This window comes from Urtica dioica, chromosome 9 (assembly GCF_054948205.1).
Source record: "Urtica dioica subsp. dioica isolate 48M chromosome 9, U.dioica_male_clone48M_v1_H2, whole genome shotgun sequence".
Lineage (NCBI taxonomy): Eukaryota > Viridiplantae > Streptophyta > Magnoliopsida > Rosales > Urticaceae > Urtica > Urtica dioica.
The window spans coordinates 27,408,451-27,428,687 of NC_142764.1; the positions used below are offsets into that span (position 1 = coordinate 27,408,451).

At 32.3% G+C, this 20,237-nt stretch overlaps 3 protein-coding genes across 4 annotated transcripts; 2 read left to right on the forward strand and 1 right to left on the reverse strand.

The window, feature by feature from the left end:
* Positions 1-2,471: 2,471 nt before the first annotated feature.
* Positions 2,472-6,211, reverse strand: LOC149386401 (uncharacterized). The gene is made up of 4 exons (XM_089625105.1): positions 5,592-6,211; positions 3,405-3,545; positions 3,239-3,322; positions 2,472-2,749 (listed from the first exon to the last, which is right to left on the reverse strand). Exons 1-4 carry the CDS (start codon positions 6,093-6,095, stop codon positions 2,636-2,638), a joined length of 843 nt encoding a protein of 280 aa, XP_089481231.1. The 5' UTR covers positions 6,096-6,211; the 3' UTR covers positions 2,472-2,635.
* A 2,800-nt stretch (positions 6,212-9,011) lies between these two features.
* Positions 9,012-10,872, forward strand: LOC149386402 (uncharacterized). 2 transcript variants are annotated; one of them, XM_089626752.1, is made up of 5 exons: positions 9,012-9,387; positions 9,576-9,710; positions 9,808-9,830; positions 9,861-9,915; positions 10,418-10,872. In XM_089626752.1, the coding sequence occupies exons 1-5, from the start codon at positions 9,061-9,063 to the stop codon at positions 10,634-10,636; spliced, it is 759 nt and encodes a 252-aa protein (XP_089482878.1). In that variant the 5' UTR covers positions 9,012-9,060; the 3' UTR covers positions 10,637-10,872. The 2 variants fall into 2 exon arrangements, with proteins under 2 accessions (XP_089482878.1, XP_089482876.1); XM_089626750.1 differs by having other exon boundaries at positions 9,808-9,915.
* A 1,274-nt stretch (positions 10,873-12,146) lies between these two features.
* Positions 12,147-15,378, forward strand: LOC149386403 (uncharacterized). Its single transcript, XM_089626656.1, has 4 exons — positions 12,147-12,653; positions 14,291-14,437; positions 14,830-14,907; positions 14,992-15,378. The coding sequence occupies exons 1-4, from the start codon at positions 12,339-12,341 to the stop codon at positions 15,268-15,270; spliced, it is 819 nt and encodes a 272-aa protein (XP_089482782.1). The 5' UTR covers positions 12,147-12,338; the 3' UTR covers positions 15,271-15,378.
* Positions 15,379-20,237: the final 4,859 nt, after the last annotated feature.

Genomic DNA, 20,237 nt, shown 5'->3' on the forward strand with positions numbered 1-20,237 from the left:
TTCAATGTGGGATTTCTAACACATCCAAATACTAAATTAGCAGCGAGAAAAGTCGCATCTAATGACAGTATGTGTCGTAATGACTTTCCACGTCGCATGCCTCCTTACTGTCACTCATTAAATATTAGGGGTGAAACTGGATACCTTCGGTTCGGTTTTTGACAGTTTTAGTATCCGAATCCGAATTTTCGGTTTTTAAAAACTCGGTCCAGTATTCGGTCCAATTTAGTCTAAAACCGAAATTCGGTTATCCGGTTTCTTAAATCCAGTATCCAGTCCAGTATCCAATTTTTAAAATTCGGTTATCCAGTTTGTAAAATTTCAGATCCAGTTTAATATCCAGTTTTGTAAAATGGATATCCAGTTTCTAAAATCCAAATCCGGTTTGTAAAAATTCAAAAAACGAGTACAAACGACTCTTATAAAGCTCCAAAATGACAATACATAATCTAAAACTGAGTAAAAAAAATAAAATTCAAAAGGACACTCCTCTCCAACTACCTGCACATGTAAATATCATAATATAAAATTAAAATTACTACCCTAATGATCATAATAAACCATAAAACAATTGAATTTGTATGTTATATTTATAGATCACATAATCAAGTTATAGTAGCAGTATGAGTTGATATATGAGAAGTTTGTTCTTCTATGACAACTTGACCATCATGTGTTAATAATAGTGACATAAATTTGTTTTAATATATATTTATTTTTAATTAAAAAAAATCGGTTAAATATCCGATATTCAGATTTTCCCAAAATCAAATCCGATATCCGGTCCAGTTTTGTAAACCGGATCGGTTATCCGAATCCGAATTTCGGTTAACTGACGTGACTCTAAATTTCGGTTTCGGTTCGGTTTGGATATCGGTTTTATCCGATTTTCGGTTCGGTTTTGTGCAGCCCTATTAAATATACGTAGGGATAATTCCAGATTCGTATTGAGATCCTCATATCTATATGACTGACACAATTCTTGTTTTTTTTTTTTTTTTACCCTTTTTGGAAACATAATTTAATATGCCAACCCAATATCTTAAAGATGGCAAACTGACAGTACACCGCATATATCTAACGCTTACGATTGGCTTTCCCTTGGATTTAGATCAGAGATGATCTATAAATAGAGTGACTCTCACTAGATAAAATTAAAAAAAAAAAAAAAAAACTCATAAAGCCATCTTTTACGATGAGTCATCTAAGCTACAAGTGAGCCACGTCAATGAAGAAAGCGAATCACGGTATCCAAGTACTATTCCTCTCATAACGAGACCTTGAGCCAGGAGATAATATCGCTATTCTTCATCCAGTTTCATTTCATCGATACTAATTCATTATACACGTATTGCTGAGCCAACAATTTACGAGGAAGATCCAATCCTAAGGAATGTCGAAACAAATCAAGAGCACGAGGGATATCACGAGTAGCTTATCAATGGCTCGTTAATCGTTCGAAAGTGTGCGAAGCGATCACGTGGCACGCACGAAGTGTTGGCTCGCCCATTGGCCAATGGCTCAATACTCCTCGTGCCATTTATGACAAGACCTCATGCAATACACTCCACACACAACGTAGCTGTGATATTTAATTCTCGAGGAAACAATAATTTTTGCAGCAGAGATTGCAATTCTTGTATTCCACAGCAAATACAAGAATTTATTGTGTTGTAAGCGTAAGGCACGTAAAGTACGTGTTGGAGTTTTGAGTGCAACTTTTTACCTTATTTTGTCTGGAAGCCTAATAATTTATTGTTGTTTTCACAAATCCCCGGAATCTCTCCATGTTTTCTAGTCCATTTGTTGATAAATTTGTAAAATCATCACCAATTTTTTTTTTTTTTTTGGACGGAATCTCAAATGTGTGAAACTTGAATAATTAGTCGATTCTGTGAACAACTTTTCAAACGAAATTACTATTATATTCTAGAAGTGTGATTAGAGTGTCATGTAGGCCTAATACTAAAAGTGAAAATAGAAGGTCATAAACTCATCGTACGGGTAAAATACTTGAGATTCTTATAAAAAAATAACGAATTTAGAAGTTAATACGATGAATTTTCAAAGTTGATAAAAGCGCGCTGGTGCATGGAAAGGAAAATAGAGATTTATATGCAGCAAGCAATGGACTAATATATAAATTAGAAAAAAAAAAGACTCAACGAAAGTGATTTTATGAAGAATATGAATCAACATATCAAAATCTGTAAAATCATTGAGGGGTCATAAGTTGCCTTTATTTATTTATTTATTTATTTTTTTTAAACATTATCAATGCTACAGAGGACTAGACAAACAATAGACTACTATTAAAGCACTTCTTTGAATTTAAAAGTTATGTGTCACTTCGTGCCCCAACAAGACATTTCTTTGATGCTAATAACATTCATTTAGTTTGTCTTCTAATTTTCGGGATGGTATAGGGGTTTAGAATTATTATAACTATGTAAAATTATCGGACACCCAAAAATCTAAGCACGTATTTATTCAATATGTTTTAGGCTAATTCAAAAACAAGTATTTGATGCACAGAGTATCATATAAAAAATATTAAAAAAAAAAACATCATGATGAATTAAAGCATACGTCGGGAAATAAGTTTTATTACAATCGATGAGAGGATAACATATAATTAAGAATCATCTAAAGAAGGGGGTGTTTCGGGAAGTTCGCCCATTTCGAAAAAGTCATCCCAGTGCGTCTTTGGAGGGTTGCCTTTGTCATACAGGATTGAATAGATAATTGCCTGTTGAAGTACATATGCAAAAATACGAACGTGAGGAAAAAAACTTAACATTTACATTTCTTGTTATCTAAGGTAGTATTCTTAAAAAAAAAATGTTATCTAAGTTAGTATATTTAATTTAACAATTGAGTTTGATGATTGCACGAGTGGCATATGTAGCTGCTGTCTTGTTTGTTTTTTTTTTTTTCATTCAAAATCTTTAACTTTGATGTTTTGAATTTTACGCTACTCTATAATTTATGTTCACATTTTTCAACGAAAAGTTGCATGTTTTAGAGCTTATCACTAATTTGTTTAATAAATGAACTTCTTACGACAAAATAAAAATATATTCTAACATAGATTTACCTGTTTTAACTTGTTTCTTTTAATAATATATTAAAAAAAAAAATGCTCATGACCTTGATACATATAATTTTAACTTGAAAATTAGTTCCCCATTTACAAAATATATGCACATTCTATTTAGACATTTAAAATGTAGAGAACCTTGTAAAGAGATGGTCGAGGATCACCCGGCACAAACTCTGTCTCAAGAGTGTTCAACATTTCCAAGGCTTTGTTTAATTTTCCCTTGGGACAAAAAAATTAGCGAATTAATTAGTAGTATCACAATTTTTCAAAAAGAAAAGGGTTCTTCTTCATGACTATATACCTGAGCAATTAGAATTTCTACGACTTCCATTTTGATAGCGTAATTTGCCTGACGATCATGACTTATGCGTTTGTACTTTTTCATATCTCTCAGTGCCTTCTCTACGTCGAAATTGTTCTTGATTTTGTCCAATGCTTTTTTCTGAAAGTACATTTGTATATAAAATAAGTAACTAAAGAATAAAATTTATTAAAAAAAGCTCAAGTTTCATTTTATTAAAAAATAGCTCATCAGATTTGCAGTAAATTAATTAACTAAAAAGTAAATTCAATTTATAATTTAGTTGATTAATTTACCGCGAGCCTGATGAACTATTTTTTAATAAAATAAATTTTGATTATAATCTTAATATGAGTTAAAAAAAATTAGTTAGTTGCAACAAATTCTTTTTTATTTAATCAATATATTTATAACGAGCCCGCTTTTCGCATTTTACGAAATCATGATTCTCGTAATATGAATGCGTATCATTGGCCGTGTTTGTTTGCAAAATGTGACTTCCACACATCTAAAATAATAGACGGAAATTCATTAAATATCACCCCTCAACCAAACCTTTTTTAAAAATTTATTTGAAGTATTTTTCTAAGAACGCATTTTTGGCAATAAATAATAAAAATATTGGGCCTTCTAACCGAGTCTAATCAAATAATTATAAGTAGAAGTGACCCTTTTTTGTATTTTACAATAATAGAGTGTTTACATTTTCTTATTTTGAAATAGCTTTTTTTAAGTTGTGAAAATTCATGTTAACAACTCAATTTAACTTTATTTATTGTTTATAATTTTAATTTTAAGGAAAATAATTGTTTACCGTTTGAAACACGCTGTTTTTGCACCCTAAAACCGTTATTTTTGTAATTTCCCTATCAAATAAGAAGTTGGGCTTTTCGCTCCAGTTCACTTAATTGGGCTGGGCTTTGACTGGTCCCTGCAATGATTGGTTCTCACGTGGATTGCTTGAGAAAATTATCATATTTTTGTAAACTACTAGTATGTTGTGCATCTCTTAACCTTCTTACATACTAAAAAAAAAAAGTTGAACACATATTAAAATTTAAAACTATATCTTTATAGTTGGTAAGATATTTTCAAAATAACCCCAGCTGAAAAATCAGCTCATAGGACGGATGAAACTTATTTCTCGGATGGTTGACTAATTAAGCTGGTTGAGAAATGATCAGTATACTCTAATTCCTAGCCCAAAAAAAAAAAAAAAAAGACTAAGATTTGTTGTCTAGTTGACTAAGATTTGAATAATAGCACATGTTAGTGAATATTTAATTTTAGTCATGTATTACAAACGACCTTTACAAGACAAAATTGAAAATACCCAAAAACAATACCCAAAATATAAAAATAAGTGGTTAAAATAAACTCCTGAATTAAAAAAAAAAGAAAAAGAAAAAGAGTATTGGTCGAGTATCTATATGTAAAAATTATAGTAGACATTTTATTGGTAACTAGTACATATTTTGTTTGGTCGACTTTAGATTTGTTTATGAAATTTTCTCTTTATAAAGGTCCGTCATTGAATAGTACAATGATTTATGTATTTAGATCACCACTGATTAATGAACTGCATTAGTGAGTTGGTTGTTTATAAACTTAGTTTATAAGATTTTACTTTTTGATATTAGACATAGAGCACATTTCATTCAAATTAAGCAAACCCTAAACCATATATAGTGCTAAGCAAGTGAATACCGCAAAATGAACGACTGTTGATAATAACAGTACTATATTATATCATAGTGGGGTCCGGCTTGACCTCAAATATATTAAATAATCTAAATAAAAATTTAAAAATATCTATAAAAATAAATTTGCTTTAGACCTCAAAAAATCTTAGAGTGGGGCGGGGCAGTTACGTATATTATAGTCTTATTATGTAATAAGTCTTATTATGTAATAATTAAACTAAAAAACAGATATACCTCCGATAAATTATGCATGGGAATGATGGGATGAGATAATACTACAATTGAGGTTAGAGATTATTAGCTATTTCAACCGTTCCTTCTTTATAATATAAACGGCTTTATACGAAACGATTATCCAATCTTATATGCTTAGCACTAAATATGCTAATAAAGCGTCACGTACGTGTTACTATATTATACTGTATTAGAGAGTTATGTACATTATAATGTTATTATTTGATCAGAAACTAATTGATTAACAAACCTTATTATCATCTATGAAAGCCGGAGAAGAATCCGAGGAGCTCGAAGCCAGTAAGTACCTCCGTATTTCGGAAAGCGACAACACCGCTGTCTTCTTACTCACCGGCGGAGCAGTGACTCGCTCCTGCTCATCGGCGCCGCCGCTCTGATGATCGGCCGCGCCGCCCATGAAACTCCACCTCCGTTTCTCCACCGCGGAGGTTTTTCCGGCGCCGATCATCAGCGCGGTGCCGAAGTAGAAAACTCCGACGGCAGCGCAGGCCAGCGCCACCGCTCGATCGCCGCCCCTGGCTTGGCCGCTCTGTGCCATAGAAGAGCCGTAGTGGTGATTCGGTGTGGCCGTGCTCATTGTGACCGGTTTAGAGTTAGCGGTCATAGTGGAGGGTAGTTTGGTAATTGGAATTCTCGCGGAGATCTTGTTTGTGGCGATTGATCTGGATTGGGTCAAAATGGTAGGGATCGGAGTTTTAGCTGATGACCGAAGGCAAAGTGAGTAATCCATCATTATACTTGTTATTATATTAATTGATATTTCGGCTTTGGATAGGTTAGCTGACCAGCACTGATGATTATGTATTATTATATAGCGATAGGAATTAGGGTTTTATTCATGATCTAGAATTCTGATGGAGATTACGTGTCACTTTTTCCAGTCTAGGAATTCAACTGTTATCGTATTTTTATTTAGGCTCGTGAAGTAAGGTATAATAGTTCATCTCATTTACTTTTGTTGCTTTAAGCCTCGTTTAAAGACAAATAAAGTCGTTAATATAAAATTGGTCCCCAGGCTAGGGACATCTCTGCGCAAAGTTTTATCCCATATGCACCAAAACTTGATTATAACGTATCTATATTATATATGAACGTGTCACACGATTTCGAAGATATATATATATATATATATATATATATATATATATGTATATGTATATGTATATATATCAAACGTAATGTTGAGAGTACAGCATGTATAATAAATGTACTGGAGTGCAATTCAAAATAAACATATATAACACGGTGTAAAAATAAATAATAGAATAAATTTGAAATTATGTGTAGATGGAGACACGATGAACACTCTGTGTGATAAGATACGCTCTTTCTTCGATTAACAAATAAATAATATGTAAAATAAAGGGTTAACTTAATTCGGTGTAATTTTAGCTATGTTTAGATGGTTGTGGGTAGGGATAGAAATTTTACCATGTATCCATGTACCCGCAAGACACTATCCATCACGGATTAGAGTGTTATCCGAATAAATGGGTAATGAGTAGGGTATCATTAAAAATTATATAGGTATGGATAGGGTATAATTTTTAAGTACCTTATCCAGGCTCCTACCCATAACTCTACCCGCTTTAAATTTTTACTATATTAGTGAATTATAAGCAAATTTTAATTTATGTATTTATTAATTTAAGTATTTTTTAGATTTGTTTATTTTTTATTAATAAATCTAATATTAAATGGGTAAAAAAAATACTCATGGACTACTATGTACCTTCTAGTGTTTTACCCAGATCCATACTCATTAAAAATAAATGGATATGAGTAGGATATAATTTTTTTAAAAAAATTTGTGGGTAGTCTGGTTTTGCAGGACACTACCCAGTGGGACAGTGTAAAATAAATTTATGAATAAATAAGTAATCATTGGTGTTTTATCTGGATGACTACCTATTTTAAGCCCCTTTCCTATTACTAATCTTAAATTTCAACATCGGTTATTTCTGAATCTAAATCCTGTCTCTTTCACTCAAACTCGCAACGAAGTGTTTGTTATTTACAATTACAAAGGTCGTGAAGCACTACTTTCGAATTACAAACCCGATCTCTATATCACTCACAGATAGGTGGAAGAACAAGACAGATATACACTTGTACACTCACAAACTGTTTTCTAAATGTAAATTTTCATGGTCGAAAACCTAGAATAATGAAGGACCAAGGGCGGGGACTCTATTTTACAGTGGTTGACTAGGTGGAAGCATCTTTTGGATTTCCTTGACTAAAATGTGTAGAAGGCATTCGATGCAGATCTTGCACGAGAATAAGCTTCAATAAAATTAAAATTTTCCAAAAGATCGAATTAGAGACAACGGTCAACATATCTCAACAAGTTGAGATAGACTTCTTGCCCGAGTTTTGCTTATAAGAGCCAATAATACACGTAACAACAAAATTGATAATCTAGTTTAGTGCAATGTCACATACGTCTGAAGCTTGTAGTAAGAAGGCAGTTCTCTTATCAATAAGTAGCTAGTCATATATATGTTGTTCTTAACTGAATGATCCTTACTTTCGAACTATTTTCTTATTACTATTCGTGAATTTCAACTCAAGCTCTCTTTGAATTTGATATCCACTGACTTTCATTCAAACGCTCTTTCAAGTGTTTATCACTCTTAACTTGAATACACAATTACAATTAACAAACTTAATATGTACTCACATATAAGTGAAATAAAAAGAAGATAAATATTTATGCACAAGTTCACATAACAATTATCACAACTCTCTCATGCTCGAATACAAAATAAAGCTTAAAAAAAATAAAGGCAAAATATCTCTTTTATACTATAGTTGACTAGCATGTTGTTCTTAAGGATTTCTTAATGCAGAGTGTATTGTTGAGGTGTGGAGCCTAATCGATTGGCTTGACGACTGAACCTTTACGACGATTATTCGATTCTAACACGCATCGCTATGGTATTCGACACAGATGTTATGCAGAAATAATTAATCTTCAATTAAATCGAGTTATCTCGGAAAGATCGAACCAGACTGTGTTTTGCTTGAGTCAACAAACAAAGATGCTACAATATGTTGTGTGAAATCTTTTTTAGAAATAATATAAAGTCACAATTATAACAATATATTTTATGACTTATGTGTGATAGTTTTTTCTTTAAGTTTCCAATTTATTCTGTCCCTGCTTTTTTTTTTTTTTTTTTTTTTTTTTGCTCAGAAAGATGATTCTCTGCCTGCTATAATTGATAGCTTAAGCAAAAGTTGAAATAATAAAGGATATTACTACAATATCTACCAAAAGCCAGAGGACGTCTTCTATATATCCAAATCAAGAAACAATAATCTTTGTACTCTCTTTCGTACCAGAGATTGTTATATTTTAATACTTTATACTCTCTTTCTTTGGTTACCAAGCAATTAATTATTATAGAAGTATAGGTATATTCAAGATCTCAAGTACAAGATATAATAATAGAATCTATCCCTTGAGAGATCCAACAAGCAATATATTTTTCTTTATTCCGATCACCTCGCATAGTTGGTCAGATTAGAATAACTTAATTTATTTCCAAAGGTATCAACCAAAGCAAGTACTTCAAGCATGCAAATATGCCTCGTCGAGTCAATAAGAGAAACACATCAATGTCATCACACGTACACTACAATCTCAAAACATTGATAAACGAAAAATATCAATCGATCAGCAAGATCTATACATGGACTCTCTAAATATCTCGGAAGCGATATTCAGCAAAGCAACGACGGAAAACGCCACGCTGAGGCTGGCCGTCTTCACGGTCCTCGTAGGGGCCGCCGGGGCTTTGATCGCCTTCGGTTTGTGGAGAAAGAGTAAGAGTCGGCGGCGAGTCGGTCGAGTTCTGAAGAGATCAACGTCCCTGGCGCTCCTCCACGGAGGCGACATGGCTCTGCAGAGACTCGTCGAGTACCACGAGGCCCGAGTCGATGCGCACAAGCTGGACCAAGCCGAGCACGATCTCGAAGCGTTGATCAATCATGAACGCCCTGATTTTCGCAAGCTCGCGGTAAGTGGTGAGATTGCTCAAGAGGCTAGGGTTTGTATTGCAAAGCCTTAATCAAATAATAACATAATACAAAAACAAAATGACAAATACATATACTCTAGTAGTAAGGATAGAACTATGATCTTTCCCAAAAAAAAAAATAAAAAAAATTAGGCCATGTATATTAATATTTGACAGTTTTGGTTTAGACGATATGTGCGAAGTTGGAAATGAGCGGGAAAGAAGACAGCGCTATAGGAAAGCTGGAGGAAGCGATTCGAAACGCACACAGGCATGAACAGTACGAATTTGAGATGTTACTCGTGGAAATGCTAATCTTCAAGGTTACTAATTAATTGTTTGTTATAATTAATAAGTTAAAATTATTTTCTTTGAAAATCACAAAAACTACTGATGATCAACAAATTAATGTAATTGCAGGGCGAGTTTAAGAAGGCTTTGAGTCACGAGTGCTTGGAAGCCCAACATATTTCTCACGAGTGCTTGGAAGCCCAACATATTTCTGATGCGCGCCGTCCACTGTATAAGGTGCGATAATAACACGAGGAATTGAATATGAATTTCAAATTTAAACAGAAATATCACCAACTTTTGCATTTTTTTACTATTTTATATACGAGTCATGGCCTTTAAAATATTCAAACTTATGACTACGATGATATCACATTTAAATTTACCAAATATCGTAATTAAATTAATTAGCGAAAAAAATTTCCGTAACAAAATTTGATAATATTTTTTGTTCATTTTTTTTTTATAGGTGATATTTAGGTTCAATTCCTTCTTTACATTTTGTGGTTTTTTCCCCTAGCTTGCTTCAAATTTAGTAGCTGAATTTCAAATGTGCCCTCTTTGTGATATTTTTATAAATAAGATAACAAAATTGTCTGTTTCTATGGGTTGTACCCAAATGATTTCTAATTTGTTCCGCCAATCATAATTTTATAAAATCAGGTCATTTCGATCCAAAAAGTTCATGAGGTGCAAATGAAAATAGGCCTTAATTTAATAATGCTGTGTGTGAAATCAGGCTATAATCTTCCTCGGGACATCGCAAAGAGAAAAGGCAAAAGAAGTTTGGCAGGAGTTTATTGAATTGAAAATAAACTTCAGTTGCCAACCGGCGATGAAAGAGAGCATGGAGCAGACTGGAATCTACAAACTCTGCTCCAACTTTGAGGAGTTTGAAAAGATTGTGAATAAGCTCAAAGATGACATCAAAAGCGCTAGACAAATTAAAGAGGACTAAAACTACGTACTTCTATTAACTAGTGTAATTTCTGCCAGGATGATCAGTCAAGTTTTATTTATATTGTTAATTTGCCATATTATATTCAGATATTGTATGAAGAGATGTAAATCCCAAATGTATTTATTCACGATGTCAGATTGGTTAGCCATGGCATGTATAGCCCGTTCCATATGTGCAATATTTTTATTGTACTTGATTATTATAGCTGATTTTTAATTGGATTTGTATATATGTTAAAGCATATTTACGATTGAAATTTTGGAAAGTATTCATCCAATCTCAACTCTCATAAAATACATTTAAAAAAAAAAACTCTCATAAAATACAACTAAAGGAGTACTTTGCGTACTCGTTAGCCCATGAGTCGTAGATCATGAAAGAGAAAAACCACGTAACTGCCAATTAATGAACATTTATATTTCTTTTATAATAATATATAATAATGATAAAATAGCATGCTATTTGTGAAGCATTCATTTACGAAAACTATGTTCACAAATCAAACATTCGCAATTTTCTTTTCTTTTTTTCCCAAGGAAACACTTAAGAAATTGGGAATAAGGATATTGCGAGGAAATCTTTAAAGTTTACAAACTAACTTTCCTGGAATCTTTTACACATTAGTCCCTTAATTAACATGTTTGGCTCTGTCACTATATACGTCATCACCGTCTTCATCTAGAAACTCCGACATGTGCCGATTTTATCATGTGTAAAATTAAATCCATTAAAATTTATACATGTGAGAATCTATCTATGCAAGCATGTATTTTTTTTCGTTAGTAGCATGTATTTTCTTTTGAAATACCTAGTACTCTTAATATGAAAAAAAATAATAATAAACAATAAACGTGTTTTCTGTTAGAATTCAAGCCCCAAATCAAACATAATAAAATCAAATTAATAATACAAAGAACATAATAACACACAAATTTATAGTACTTTTATTTTCAATGCGAAAACTACGTCTACTTTTTAAGTACAACTTTCACTAATAGCTCAAATTAAGAATTGTGTTTACAATCTCTCTTGCGCTATTATCGACGTAAAGTCTTCATAATCTTGTCGATCAATTAGGCTCAAAGTCTCAATATTTTCTATATGTTGCATTTTATTTATAGTTTTAGTGTTCTTTTTTAAAATAGGCCACTTTTAGTGCATTGACACTCAAATTTGCAGCCTTAAGCCAAATCGTGTATGGTGCTAAAATTTAATTCCTTGTGACAGATTGACCCAATTGTTGGAATATCGCGAAACTTCTTGTACTTCACACTGATGAAATCAAAATGCTTTTCGTCTCTTCTCCAAAGCTAATTATATTGATATCAATCAATTTTATTTTATTTTTATTTTTATTTTTATTTTTATTTTTTGCTCCAATCTATCACTCTTGGAATTTGTGTTCCTTGCGCTCTACGTATTTTTTTTTTTTTTTTAACTTGTCCAACTTATATAGCATATGTACCCCCATAAAATTCACATTTATTCCTTCCTCTAATTTGGGCCAAACACAATATTCAAATGCAAACTGTAAATTCTATATCCCCCAGGAAGAATGTTAAGGGCAAGTAAATAATAATAAAAAATTCCGCGCATAAAGGAAGGCACGGATAAAGTCATAATGTGTGATGTATTTTTTTCTTCCATACTATAGACCTTACATTATTGTAGTAAATATTATAATATTCATTGTCAAATCATGGAGCCTAGCAATCATTTCGCAATGAAAACAAAGTACGGTGCAATGGCGGCCACGACGATACCTTTCATGATACTTGGCGGCGCTTATCTTGCGTTCATTTACATCAACGGTCGTGGCTGGAAAAAGAGGGATGAGAAGACTCGGGTTCGAAAGCGGTCCGTTACCCTTGGAGTCCTTCACGGTGGCAAATTGGCTCTGCAGAGATTGGTAGATTATCAAGAAGCCAGAGCCGACGGTCATAAGCTCAAATCAATCGAGTGTCAATTGAGACTTCACTTTCAGGATGAAAACCTTGATTTTCTCAACCTTCAGGTAATTCTTTCATTATGGCTATTTTTCCTCTGAATTTAGGAATATTGATTGTGGAGTATTCTTGTTTTATATATGATAGGGGCAATGAGAAAAGAAAAGAGAAAATATCATTTAAGAAAAAAAATCTTTAGTTTTGACATTTATACAATACCCTCGTATGCAGGAACGAAGCCAGGATTTCACTTTAAGTGGGACTAATTTGTAAAAAAAATTCAGTAGAGGTTAATTTATAAATTTTAAGAGTAAAAAATTGTAAAAATAAAATAAAAAGTGGATAAAAAATGCAAATTTTTTTTTTGAGGGGCTATAATCCCCCTGAGTTCAACCTGGTTTTCGTGGTTGCTCATATGTTACACTTTATCGTAAGAAAAATTTTATCATCTCTTATATTTGTTTTAAATAGCAAATCCAAACCTCAATTTTTTTTATTTTTATTTTTTGCCTTTAATGCATAAATATTTTATTTTATAGATAGTGTTAATATTCAAAGTAGAAGATTTTGCGAGTAGGACAAGAGAAACAATTGAAGAAAAGTAAAAGGACATATGCACTTCAAATTAAATTACTCTTGCTTCTTCCTCAATTGTTTCCTTACTACTCGCTACAATCATTCGAAGCTTATTTCTTTATTAATAAGAAGATCATTATTTTTAGCGAATTCCCTATCATTTGAATGCAAAATAACCTAAAGCTATGTAAATATATTGTGGATCATACCCTATCATTTTCTCTTTCAATCAAAATGTTATTAAATATTGTGGATTATTAAAAAGAAATAAAATGCTTCATTGTTATACATCATTTAATAAAAAGTCCATTAGGTATATAGCTAATTTAACGTTTGCTTATACAAAATAGCCAACGTTTTGTAAATCTTAGATTAATAGTAACTACCTTTTATTCACGATTATTTACAAGCGTATATTTACAAAAATATCCATAAATACCTCAAAAAAATTGAATTTATTTCTGGGTATTTTTGTAAAAATACACTTGTAAATAAAATGAAATGACTATGTATCTAAGATTTACGAAATGTTGGCTATTTTGCTAAACACAAACGTTTAAATTGATTATTTTACTAATTTTTTGTTAAAAAAAACTATTTTAGTCCCCCCCCCCGCCCCAAAATCAATTCTAGCTTCATCCTTGTTTGTTCATCGTGACCTACTTGCAAAAACCATCAACAGTTGAATAAGACAGGTGTTTGGCTATACGCTTTGCTATACCAAACATTTGATCTATAATGCATGGTTTTTTTCATTTGAAATATATTTATGCATAGAAAATCAATAAATTTTGATGTTCATCCTCGATGCTCATAATAATCAAAATATTGTCAGTACGTAGGTCATTTTGTTTAATGATGTTTTTCCAAAATTAAATGTGTTAAATGATCAAACAATTAATATAGGGAATTCGTAGATACAAAAATAAACAAGAAAATATAAGGAACTTATTAATATATAACTTGGACAATATTAGAAAGCTAGTTAAACTAAGCAGGAAGAGACTGAGGTGATATGTGTGTGTGCGCGTTATTAATTTCGTATTAAAACGAAATAAAGAAATCAATCTTGTGATGGGTATATTAAAGATAAGTGATGTCTTAATCTATGAAATATTTGGGTGTGAAGAGGACTGTTGCTAAGATGGAAATGAGTGGAAATGAAGATAAAGCGGTGGAGCTGCTTCGGGCGGAAAAAAATAGGGCCAAGCAACAGAAAAGAATGCACGATGTTTATGAGATCGAGATGTTACTTGTAGAAATGCTCATTTACAAGGTACGACTGAATAATTTTTTAAATAAATTATATTAGGTCCTTGACCTAGAATTATTTGAATAATAGTCTCTCTTTTATAATATCTACAAAAATTAGAAATTGATCCCCTTAAATACTTTTACAATTAACAAGCATGCTGAAATTTATATAAATGTAATTTTTTTAACTCATTCTAAAAGTTCAATTTATTTTATGGAATTTCTAATATTTTTCTTTTTGAGGATAGACATAAAGTTTTACTGGTTACATATATAAGTATGAAACTTACAAACCTAGCTAGTTATGCTTGCTGATGGACAAAATAATTAATCACTTATTAATTTCTCATTTGAACCAAGCTAATTTTTATATATACGGTTGAGATATAAATATGATATAGATACATTTTGAAGGGTGAATTTCGGGAGGCTTTCAGCTTCAATTGTTTGAGAGAAGAAAATATTTCAGATGCTCGTCGCCCACTTTATAAGGCATGCACTCTCAAGTTTTATTTTATTTCATTTTCAGATAAATAAATAAAAAAACATAGCTAATATTGTATATTGATGTGATAGGCTGTGATATATCTGGCAATAGAGAGTCCAAAACCTGAACTAGCAAAAAAAAGTTGGGAGATATTTAGGGAAATTAGAGAGGACTTAAATGACCCGCCTAGCTTGAAAGAAAGCATAGAAGAATGCTTGGGAGGAGACGAATTCCATAAGCTCGCCACAAACTTTGACGAGTTCAAGAAGGTCGTGAAGATGCTCAAAGACGATATTAACAAAGCGAAAGAGAAGAGAAAGAAGAAGAACGCGGATTGGAACAAAACCCAAACTTTACGCATTAATTGATGCGATCATATTGTGAACTTGATTTCTCAATTATTATATAAAGAGAAAAATAAAAAGTAATACATTACTAACAATTCAGATATATAGAAGAAGAGAAGTAAATATCACAAGAGAATAAAATTTATATTGCATAGTTTTATGAGAAATTGCTCAAACTACCACTTTCTCACTAACTTTTTCCAATAATCCACCAAAACATAATTTTGGCCAAAAATACAAGTTGGTTCATTGTGAAAAACCAATTTTACCCTCCACTTGAAATTTTCTTTCAATCTCACGCCTACCTCTCCAAACTAATTAAAAACATCATTTAATACCATTTTATTATATCTATAATTAATAACCTCATTTATTATCATTTGTTCATTTATCATTTAATATAACTTGTTCACCTCATCTCTCTCTCGTCATTCTCTCTGCATCTAAGGAAAAAAAAAAACCTCAAAACCAAAAGAGAACCAAAACCCTAGATTTGAGCTCACCCAATCCTTACCAAAGTTGAGCTGACCCAAACCCTTGGATTTGAGCTCCGACACACTCAAGGAAGCACGACCAAAGCTCATAGATCCAGTCACGACGAAGAACGTAGCTCCGACCAAGCACGTAGCTCCGATCCTCGTCCAAGGTTAGTTTTTTTTTTCAAACTTTTCCTTGGTTTTTGGGTATGTTTATTATGGGTGTGTTTGAGATTGGCCAAAAAAATGAGACTCTTTTTGTTCTGGGCAATTTTTATTGTTTTTAGGCGAAGTTCATCAGATGTTGACATCAGATGTCAACAGTTGACGCTACTGTTGACATCTGATGTCAACAACTGATGAACTTCTTGATAGTAATGTCGTCGAAGTTCATCAGTTTTAGATGTTAACAGTTGACGTCAACTGTTGACGTCAACTATTGACGTCAACTGTTGACATCTGATGTAAACTGTTGATGTCAATTGTTGACGTTAACTATTGACATCTAATGTTAACAATTGACATTAATTATTGACATTTGAAGGCAACTGTTGACATTAGCGCCAACAAATGACGTCTACTGTTGACATTGTTGATATTGGAAGGCAACTGTTGACATTAGACGTCAACAATTGCATATGAGAAATTGTTGCAAATACGCCGCCCTCACCAATGACATTAGACGTCAAATACATATGAGAAATTGCTCAAAGTTGTGGAATGTGAATTGCATTTTGATTGTGGAATTGAATTTTGATTGTGGAATATGTGCATTTGAAATTGTGATATGTGTGCATTATGGTATCTTAGGATGAATTGTGGTATGTGTGCATTTGAAATTATGGAATTGCACACCGATTAAACCTGAAATTGTGTGAATTTGTTGTTGAGATGGTCTATAATTGCCATCAACTGGTGACATTGAAGTCAACAGTTGACATCAACTGTTGACATTGAAGTCAATTGTTGACGTCAACTGTTGACATTGGAAGAAAATTGTTGACATTAGACGTCAACAATTAACGTCTATTGTTAATATATGAAGTCAACATTTACTAACTATGCCTTTGTTTCTCGTTTTTTTGTACGCAGTGATGGCAGATATTTATTTATTATTAAAGTACAATGATACTTGGGTTGAACCTGGTCGGGATATTCCCTCAGAGGTTGAAAATATCATAGTTGGTTCGCCGGAACACACAGCGCGTGCCGCCGGTAGGCCAAAAAAAGAGAAGAACACCCTCTCAAGGGTTGGAAGTTAGGAGGCGCAAGTGTGCGCGTTGTGGAGTACTTGGCCACAATCGTCAAACATGCAGTAGTGCTACTCGATTGTCCACGGATATATATATATATATATATATATATATATATTTTTTTTGTTGATTTCGGACTAGTTTATGCATTTCAAACTTCTTTTCTTTAATTCCACACCTTTTTAATGTATGACGCTTTTTGAATTCATTACACTTTTGTTTAAACTGTGAGTTCTTAGTTCTTTATAGTGTATGACTCTTTTTGAATTCATTAATCTTTTGTTCAGACTGTGAGTTCTTATTTTGTCTATACTTGATGTCTATTGTTGACATTGATATCAACTGTTGACATCAATGTCAACAGTAGACATCAACTGTTGACATTGCTGTCCATAAAATTCATTCAAAAGGTTGTCTAAAATTCAAGTTTAAAGGATATCATGAAATGCAATGTCAAGCGTGGAAAAAGATAAAGAGTACGTGAACAAACCAAAAGAAAAAGACATAAAGACAAAATTGTTCCTAATTGTCATCCATCTCCATATTCGATCCAACATATGTCGCTAACTTCACCGCCCCGTATCGGTATAAATAGATTGCGAACTTTTGTCGGTACATGTTATAATCCACAACCTTCTCTTCTGGAATATACCTCTTCCAGCCCTGAAAACCACAAAAATAGAACTAAAATCAGGGAGGGAACAATAATAATAAAAAAAATATTTAAAATAGCAACAATTGACATAAACTGTTGACATTCGAATCAACAGTTGATATCAATTATAGACCATCTCAACAATAAATTCACACAATTTCAGGTTTAATCGGTGTGCAATTCCACAATTTCAAATGCACACATACCACAATTCATCCTAAGATACCATAATGCACACATATCACAATTTCAAATGCACAAATTCCACAATCAAAATTCAATTCCACAATCAAAATGCAATTTACATTCCACAACTTTGAGCAATTTCTCATATGTATTTGACGTCTAATGTCACTGGTGAGGGCGACGTATTTGCAACAATTTCTCATATGCAATTGTTGACGTCTAATGTCAACAGTTGCCTTCCAATGTCAACAATGTCAACAGTAGACGTCAATTGTTGGCACTAATGTCAACAGTTGCCTTCCAATGTCAATAATTGATGTCAATTGTTAACATTAGATGTCAAATGTTGACGTCAACAGTTGACATCAGATGTCAACAATTGACGTCAACAGTCTACATCATATGTCAACAGTTGACGTCAATAGTTGACGTCAACAGTTGACGTCAACTGTTGATATCTAAAACTGATGAACTTCAATGACATTACTATCAACGAAGTTCATCAGTTGTTGACATCAGATGTCAACAGTAGCGTCAACTGTTGACATCTGATGTCAACAACTGATGAACTTCGCCTAAAAACAATAAAAATTGCCCAGAACAAAAAGAGTCTCATTTTTTTGGCCAATCTCAAACACACCCATAATAAACATACCCAAAACCCAAGGAAAAGTTTGAAAAAAAAAAACTAACCTTGGACGAGGATCGGAGCTACGTGCTTGGTCGGAGCTACGTTCTTCGTCGTGACCGGATCTATGAGCTTTGGTCGTGCTTCCTTGAGCGTGTCGGAGCTCAAATCCAAGGGTTTGGGTCAGCTCAACTTTGGTAAGGATTGGGTGAGCTCAAATCTAGGGTTTTGGTTCTCTTTTGGTTTTGAGGTTTTTTTTTTCTTTTTTTTTTCCTTAGATGCAGAGAGAATGACGAGAGAGAGATGATGTGAACAAGTTATATTAAATGATAAATGAACAAATGATAATAAATGAGGTTATTAATTATAGATATAATAAAATGGTATTAAATGATGTTATTAATTAGTTTGGAGAGGTAGGTGTGAGATTGAACGAAAATTTCAAGTGAAGGGTAAAATTGGTTTTTCACAATGAATCAACTTGTATTTTTGGCCAAAATTATGTTTTGGTGGATTATTGGAAAAAGTTAGTGAGAAGGTGGTAGTTTGAGCAATTTCTCTAGTTTTATTAGATTACTCTTTACATTTCACACATTTTTGCTTTATTTGAATTTTTCGAAACAATATCTTAACCTTATAACCTTATGCTTTAGTAGTATTTATTTTGTCGCCCGAAAGTAATAATAAGGAAGATGAGTTCCGGACACCTTTAGTTGATTTTTGAGATATGGTAGATCCTGCAATAATGATTAGTTAAGGTGCCTTATCGATAATAACCAAGAAAAGTAATAACGAATCATACAATAAAACATATTAGGTTAGAGGAAGGATGATGACTCTCAAGCAAACTTGTTGAGCCGCGATTTACTTGGCCGGATACCTTGATGAAGGATCCTCCTATTTCTATACCGTTGTAGAATCTTCTTCAACGTTGCGGAACTGTTGCAGAATTCTTCTACAATGATTTTTTTTCTCTGTAAAATTTTTGTCATAGTTAAGGTCGATCCTTCTAGTGGCTTAAACATGTATGCTTTCTTGGCGCTTTGCATTTAAGAATAAAAAAAATTAGAAAAATAGTCAACTTAAACGTTTAATATTGTTAAATAACCAGCGTTTGATAAATTTTAGATAAATAGCGCCACTTCATACGTAAATCTTAGGTAAACCAACGTTTGGTATATGAAAATAACTATTTATCCAAGATTTACGTCTGGAAATGACTACTTACCTAAAACTTACAAAACGTTGACTATTTAACAATGTCAAACATTGAAATTGACTATTTCCCTAATGGACCCTTTAAGAATTGTATCATCTTTCGTACAATTATGCGCTCACCCAACGGTAGAGCTAGAATATAATATACGTTGCATTTAAGTTTAGATGTAACTTCTATTAATCTCTTTCAATTTTAATATCACAATTTTTGTTAAAATTACTCTTAAAAACGATCAACCTTGTATAACTTACAGACTTAGTTTAAGGTTTTATATTAGTTTTGGATAAAAATCAACTAGCCTTGATTAACCCATAATTTTTTTTAAAAATGAAAAATTAGTGCGCCTCCCTCACTTTAATTTATTTTCATTGATAAAATTATAGGAATAGTGTTTTAAAGTGTAACATTTCTATTATAGTGATTTTTTTAAAATTCTTTAGAAAAATGTTGTTTTTTTCAAATTGTTAAAAAAAAATCATTTGAGATTATTTTTCTTATAAATGAAACGGTGAATAATAATAAAAAGTTAAATAGAAGTTTAAATGTGAAACTATTTTTTTTTTTAGATTAT

Excerpts from the sequence above, each read along its gene's own strand:
- LOC149386401 (XM_089625105.1), bottom strand. The coding sequence starts at position 6,095 with ATGATGGATTACTCACTTTGCCTTCGGTCATCAGCTAAAACTCCGATC. Across the intron at positions 3,546-5,591 it reads CTTTCATAGATGATAATAAG|AAAAAAGCATTGGACAAAAT; the intron begins GTTTGTTAATCA and ends ATGTACTTTCAG. Across the intron at positions 3,323-3,404 it reads TAGAAATTCTAATTGCTCAG|GGAAAATTAAACAAAGCCTT; the intron begins GTATATAGTCAT and ends TTTTGTCCCAAG.
- LOC149386402 (XM_089626750.1), top strand. The coding sequence starts at position 9,061 with ATGGACTCTCTAAATATCTCGGAAGCGATATTCAGCAAAGCAACGACG. Across the intron at positions 9,711-9,807 it reads TGGAAATGCTAATCTTCAAG|GGCGAGTTTAAGAAGGCTTT; the intron begins GTTACTAATTAA and ends ATGTAATTGCAG. Across the intron at positions 9,916-10,417 it reads CGCGCCGTCCACTGTATAAG|GCTATAATCTTCCTCGGGAC; the intron begins GTGCGATAATAA and ends GTGTGAAATCAG.
- LOC149386403 (XM_089626656.1), top strand. The coding sequence starts at position 12,339 with ATGGAGCCTAGCAATCATTTCGCAATGAAAACAAAGTACGGTGCAATG. Across the intron at positions 12,654-14,290 it reads TTGATTTTCTCAACCTTCAG|AGGACTGTTGCTAAGATGGA; the intron begins GTAATTCTTTCA and ends TTGGGTGTGAAG. Across the intron at positions 14,438-14,829 it reads TAGAAATGCTCATTTACAAG|GGTGAATTTCGGGAGGCTTT; the intron begins GTACGACTGAAT and ends TACATTTTGAAG.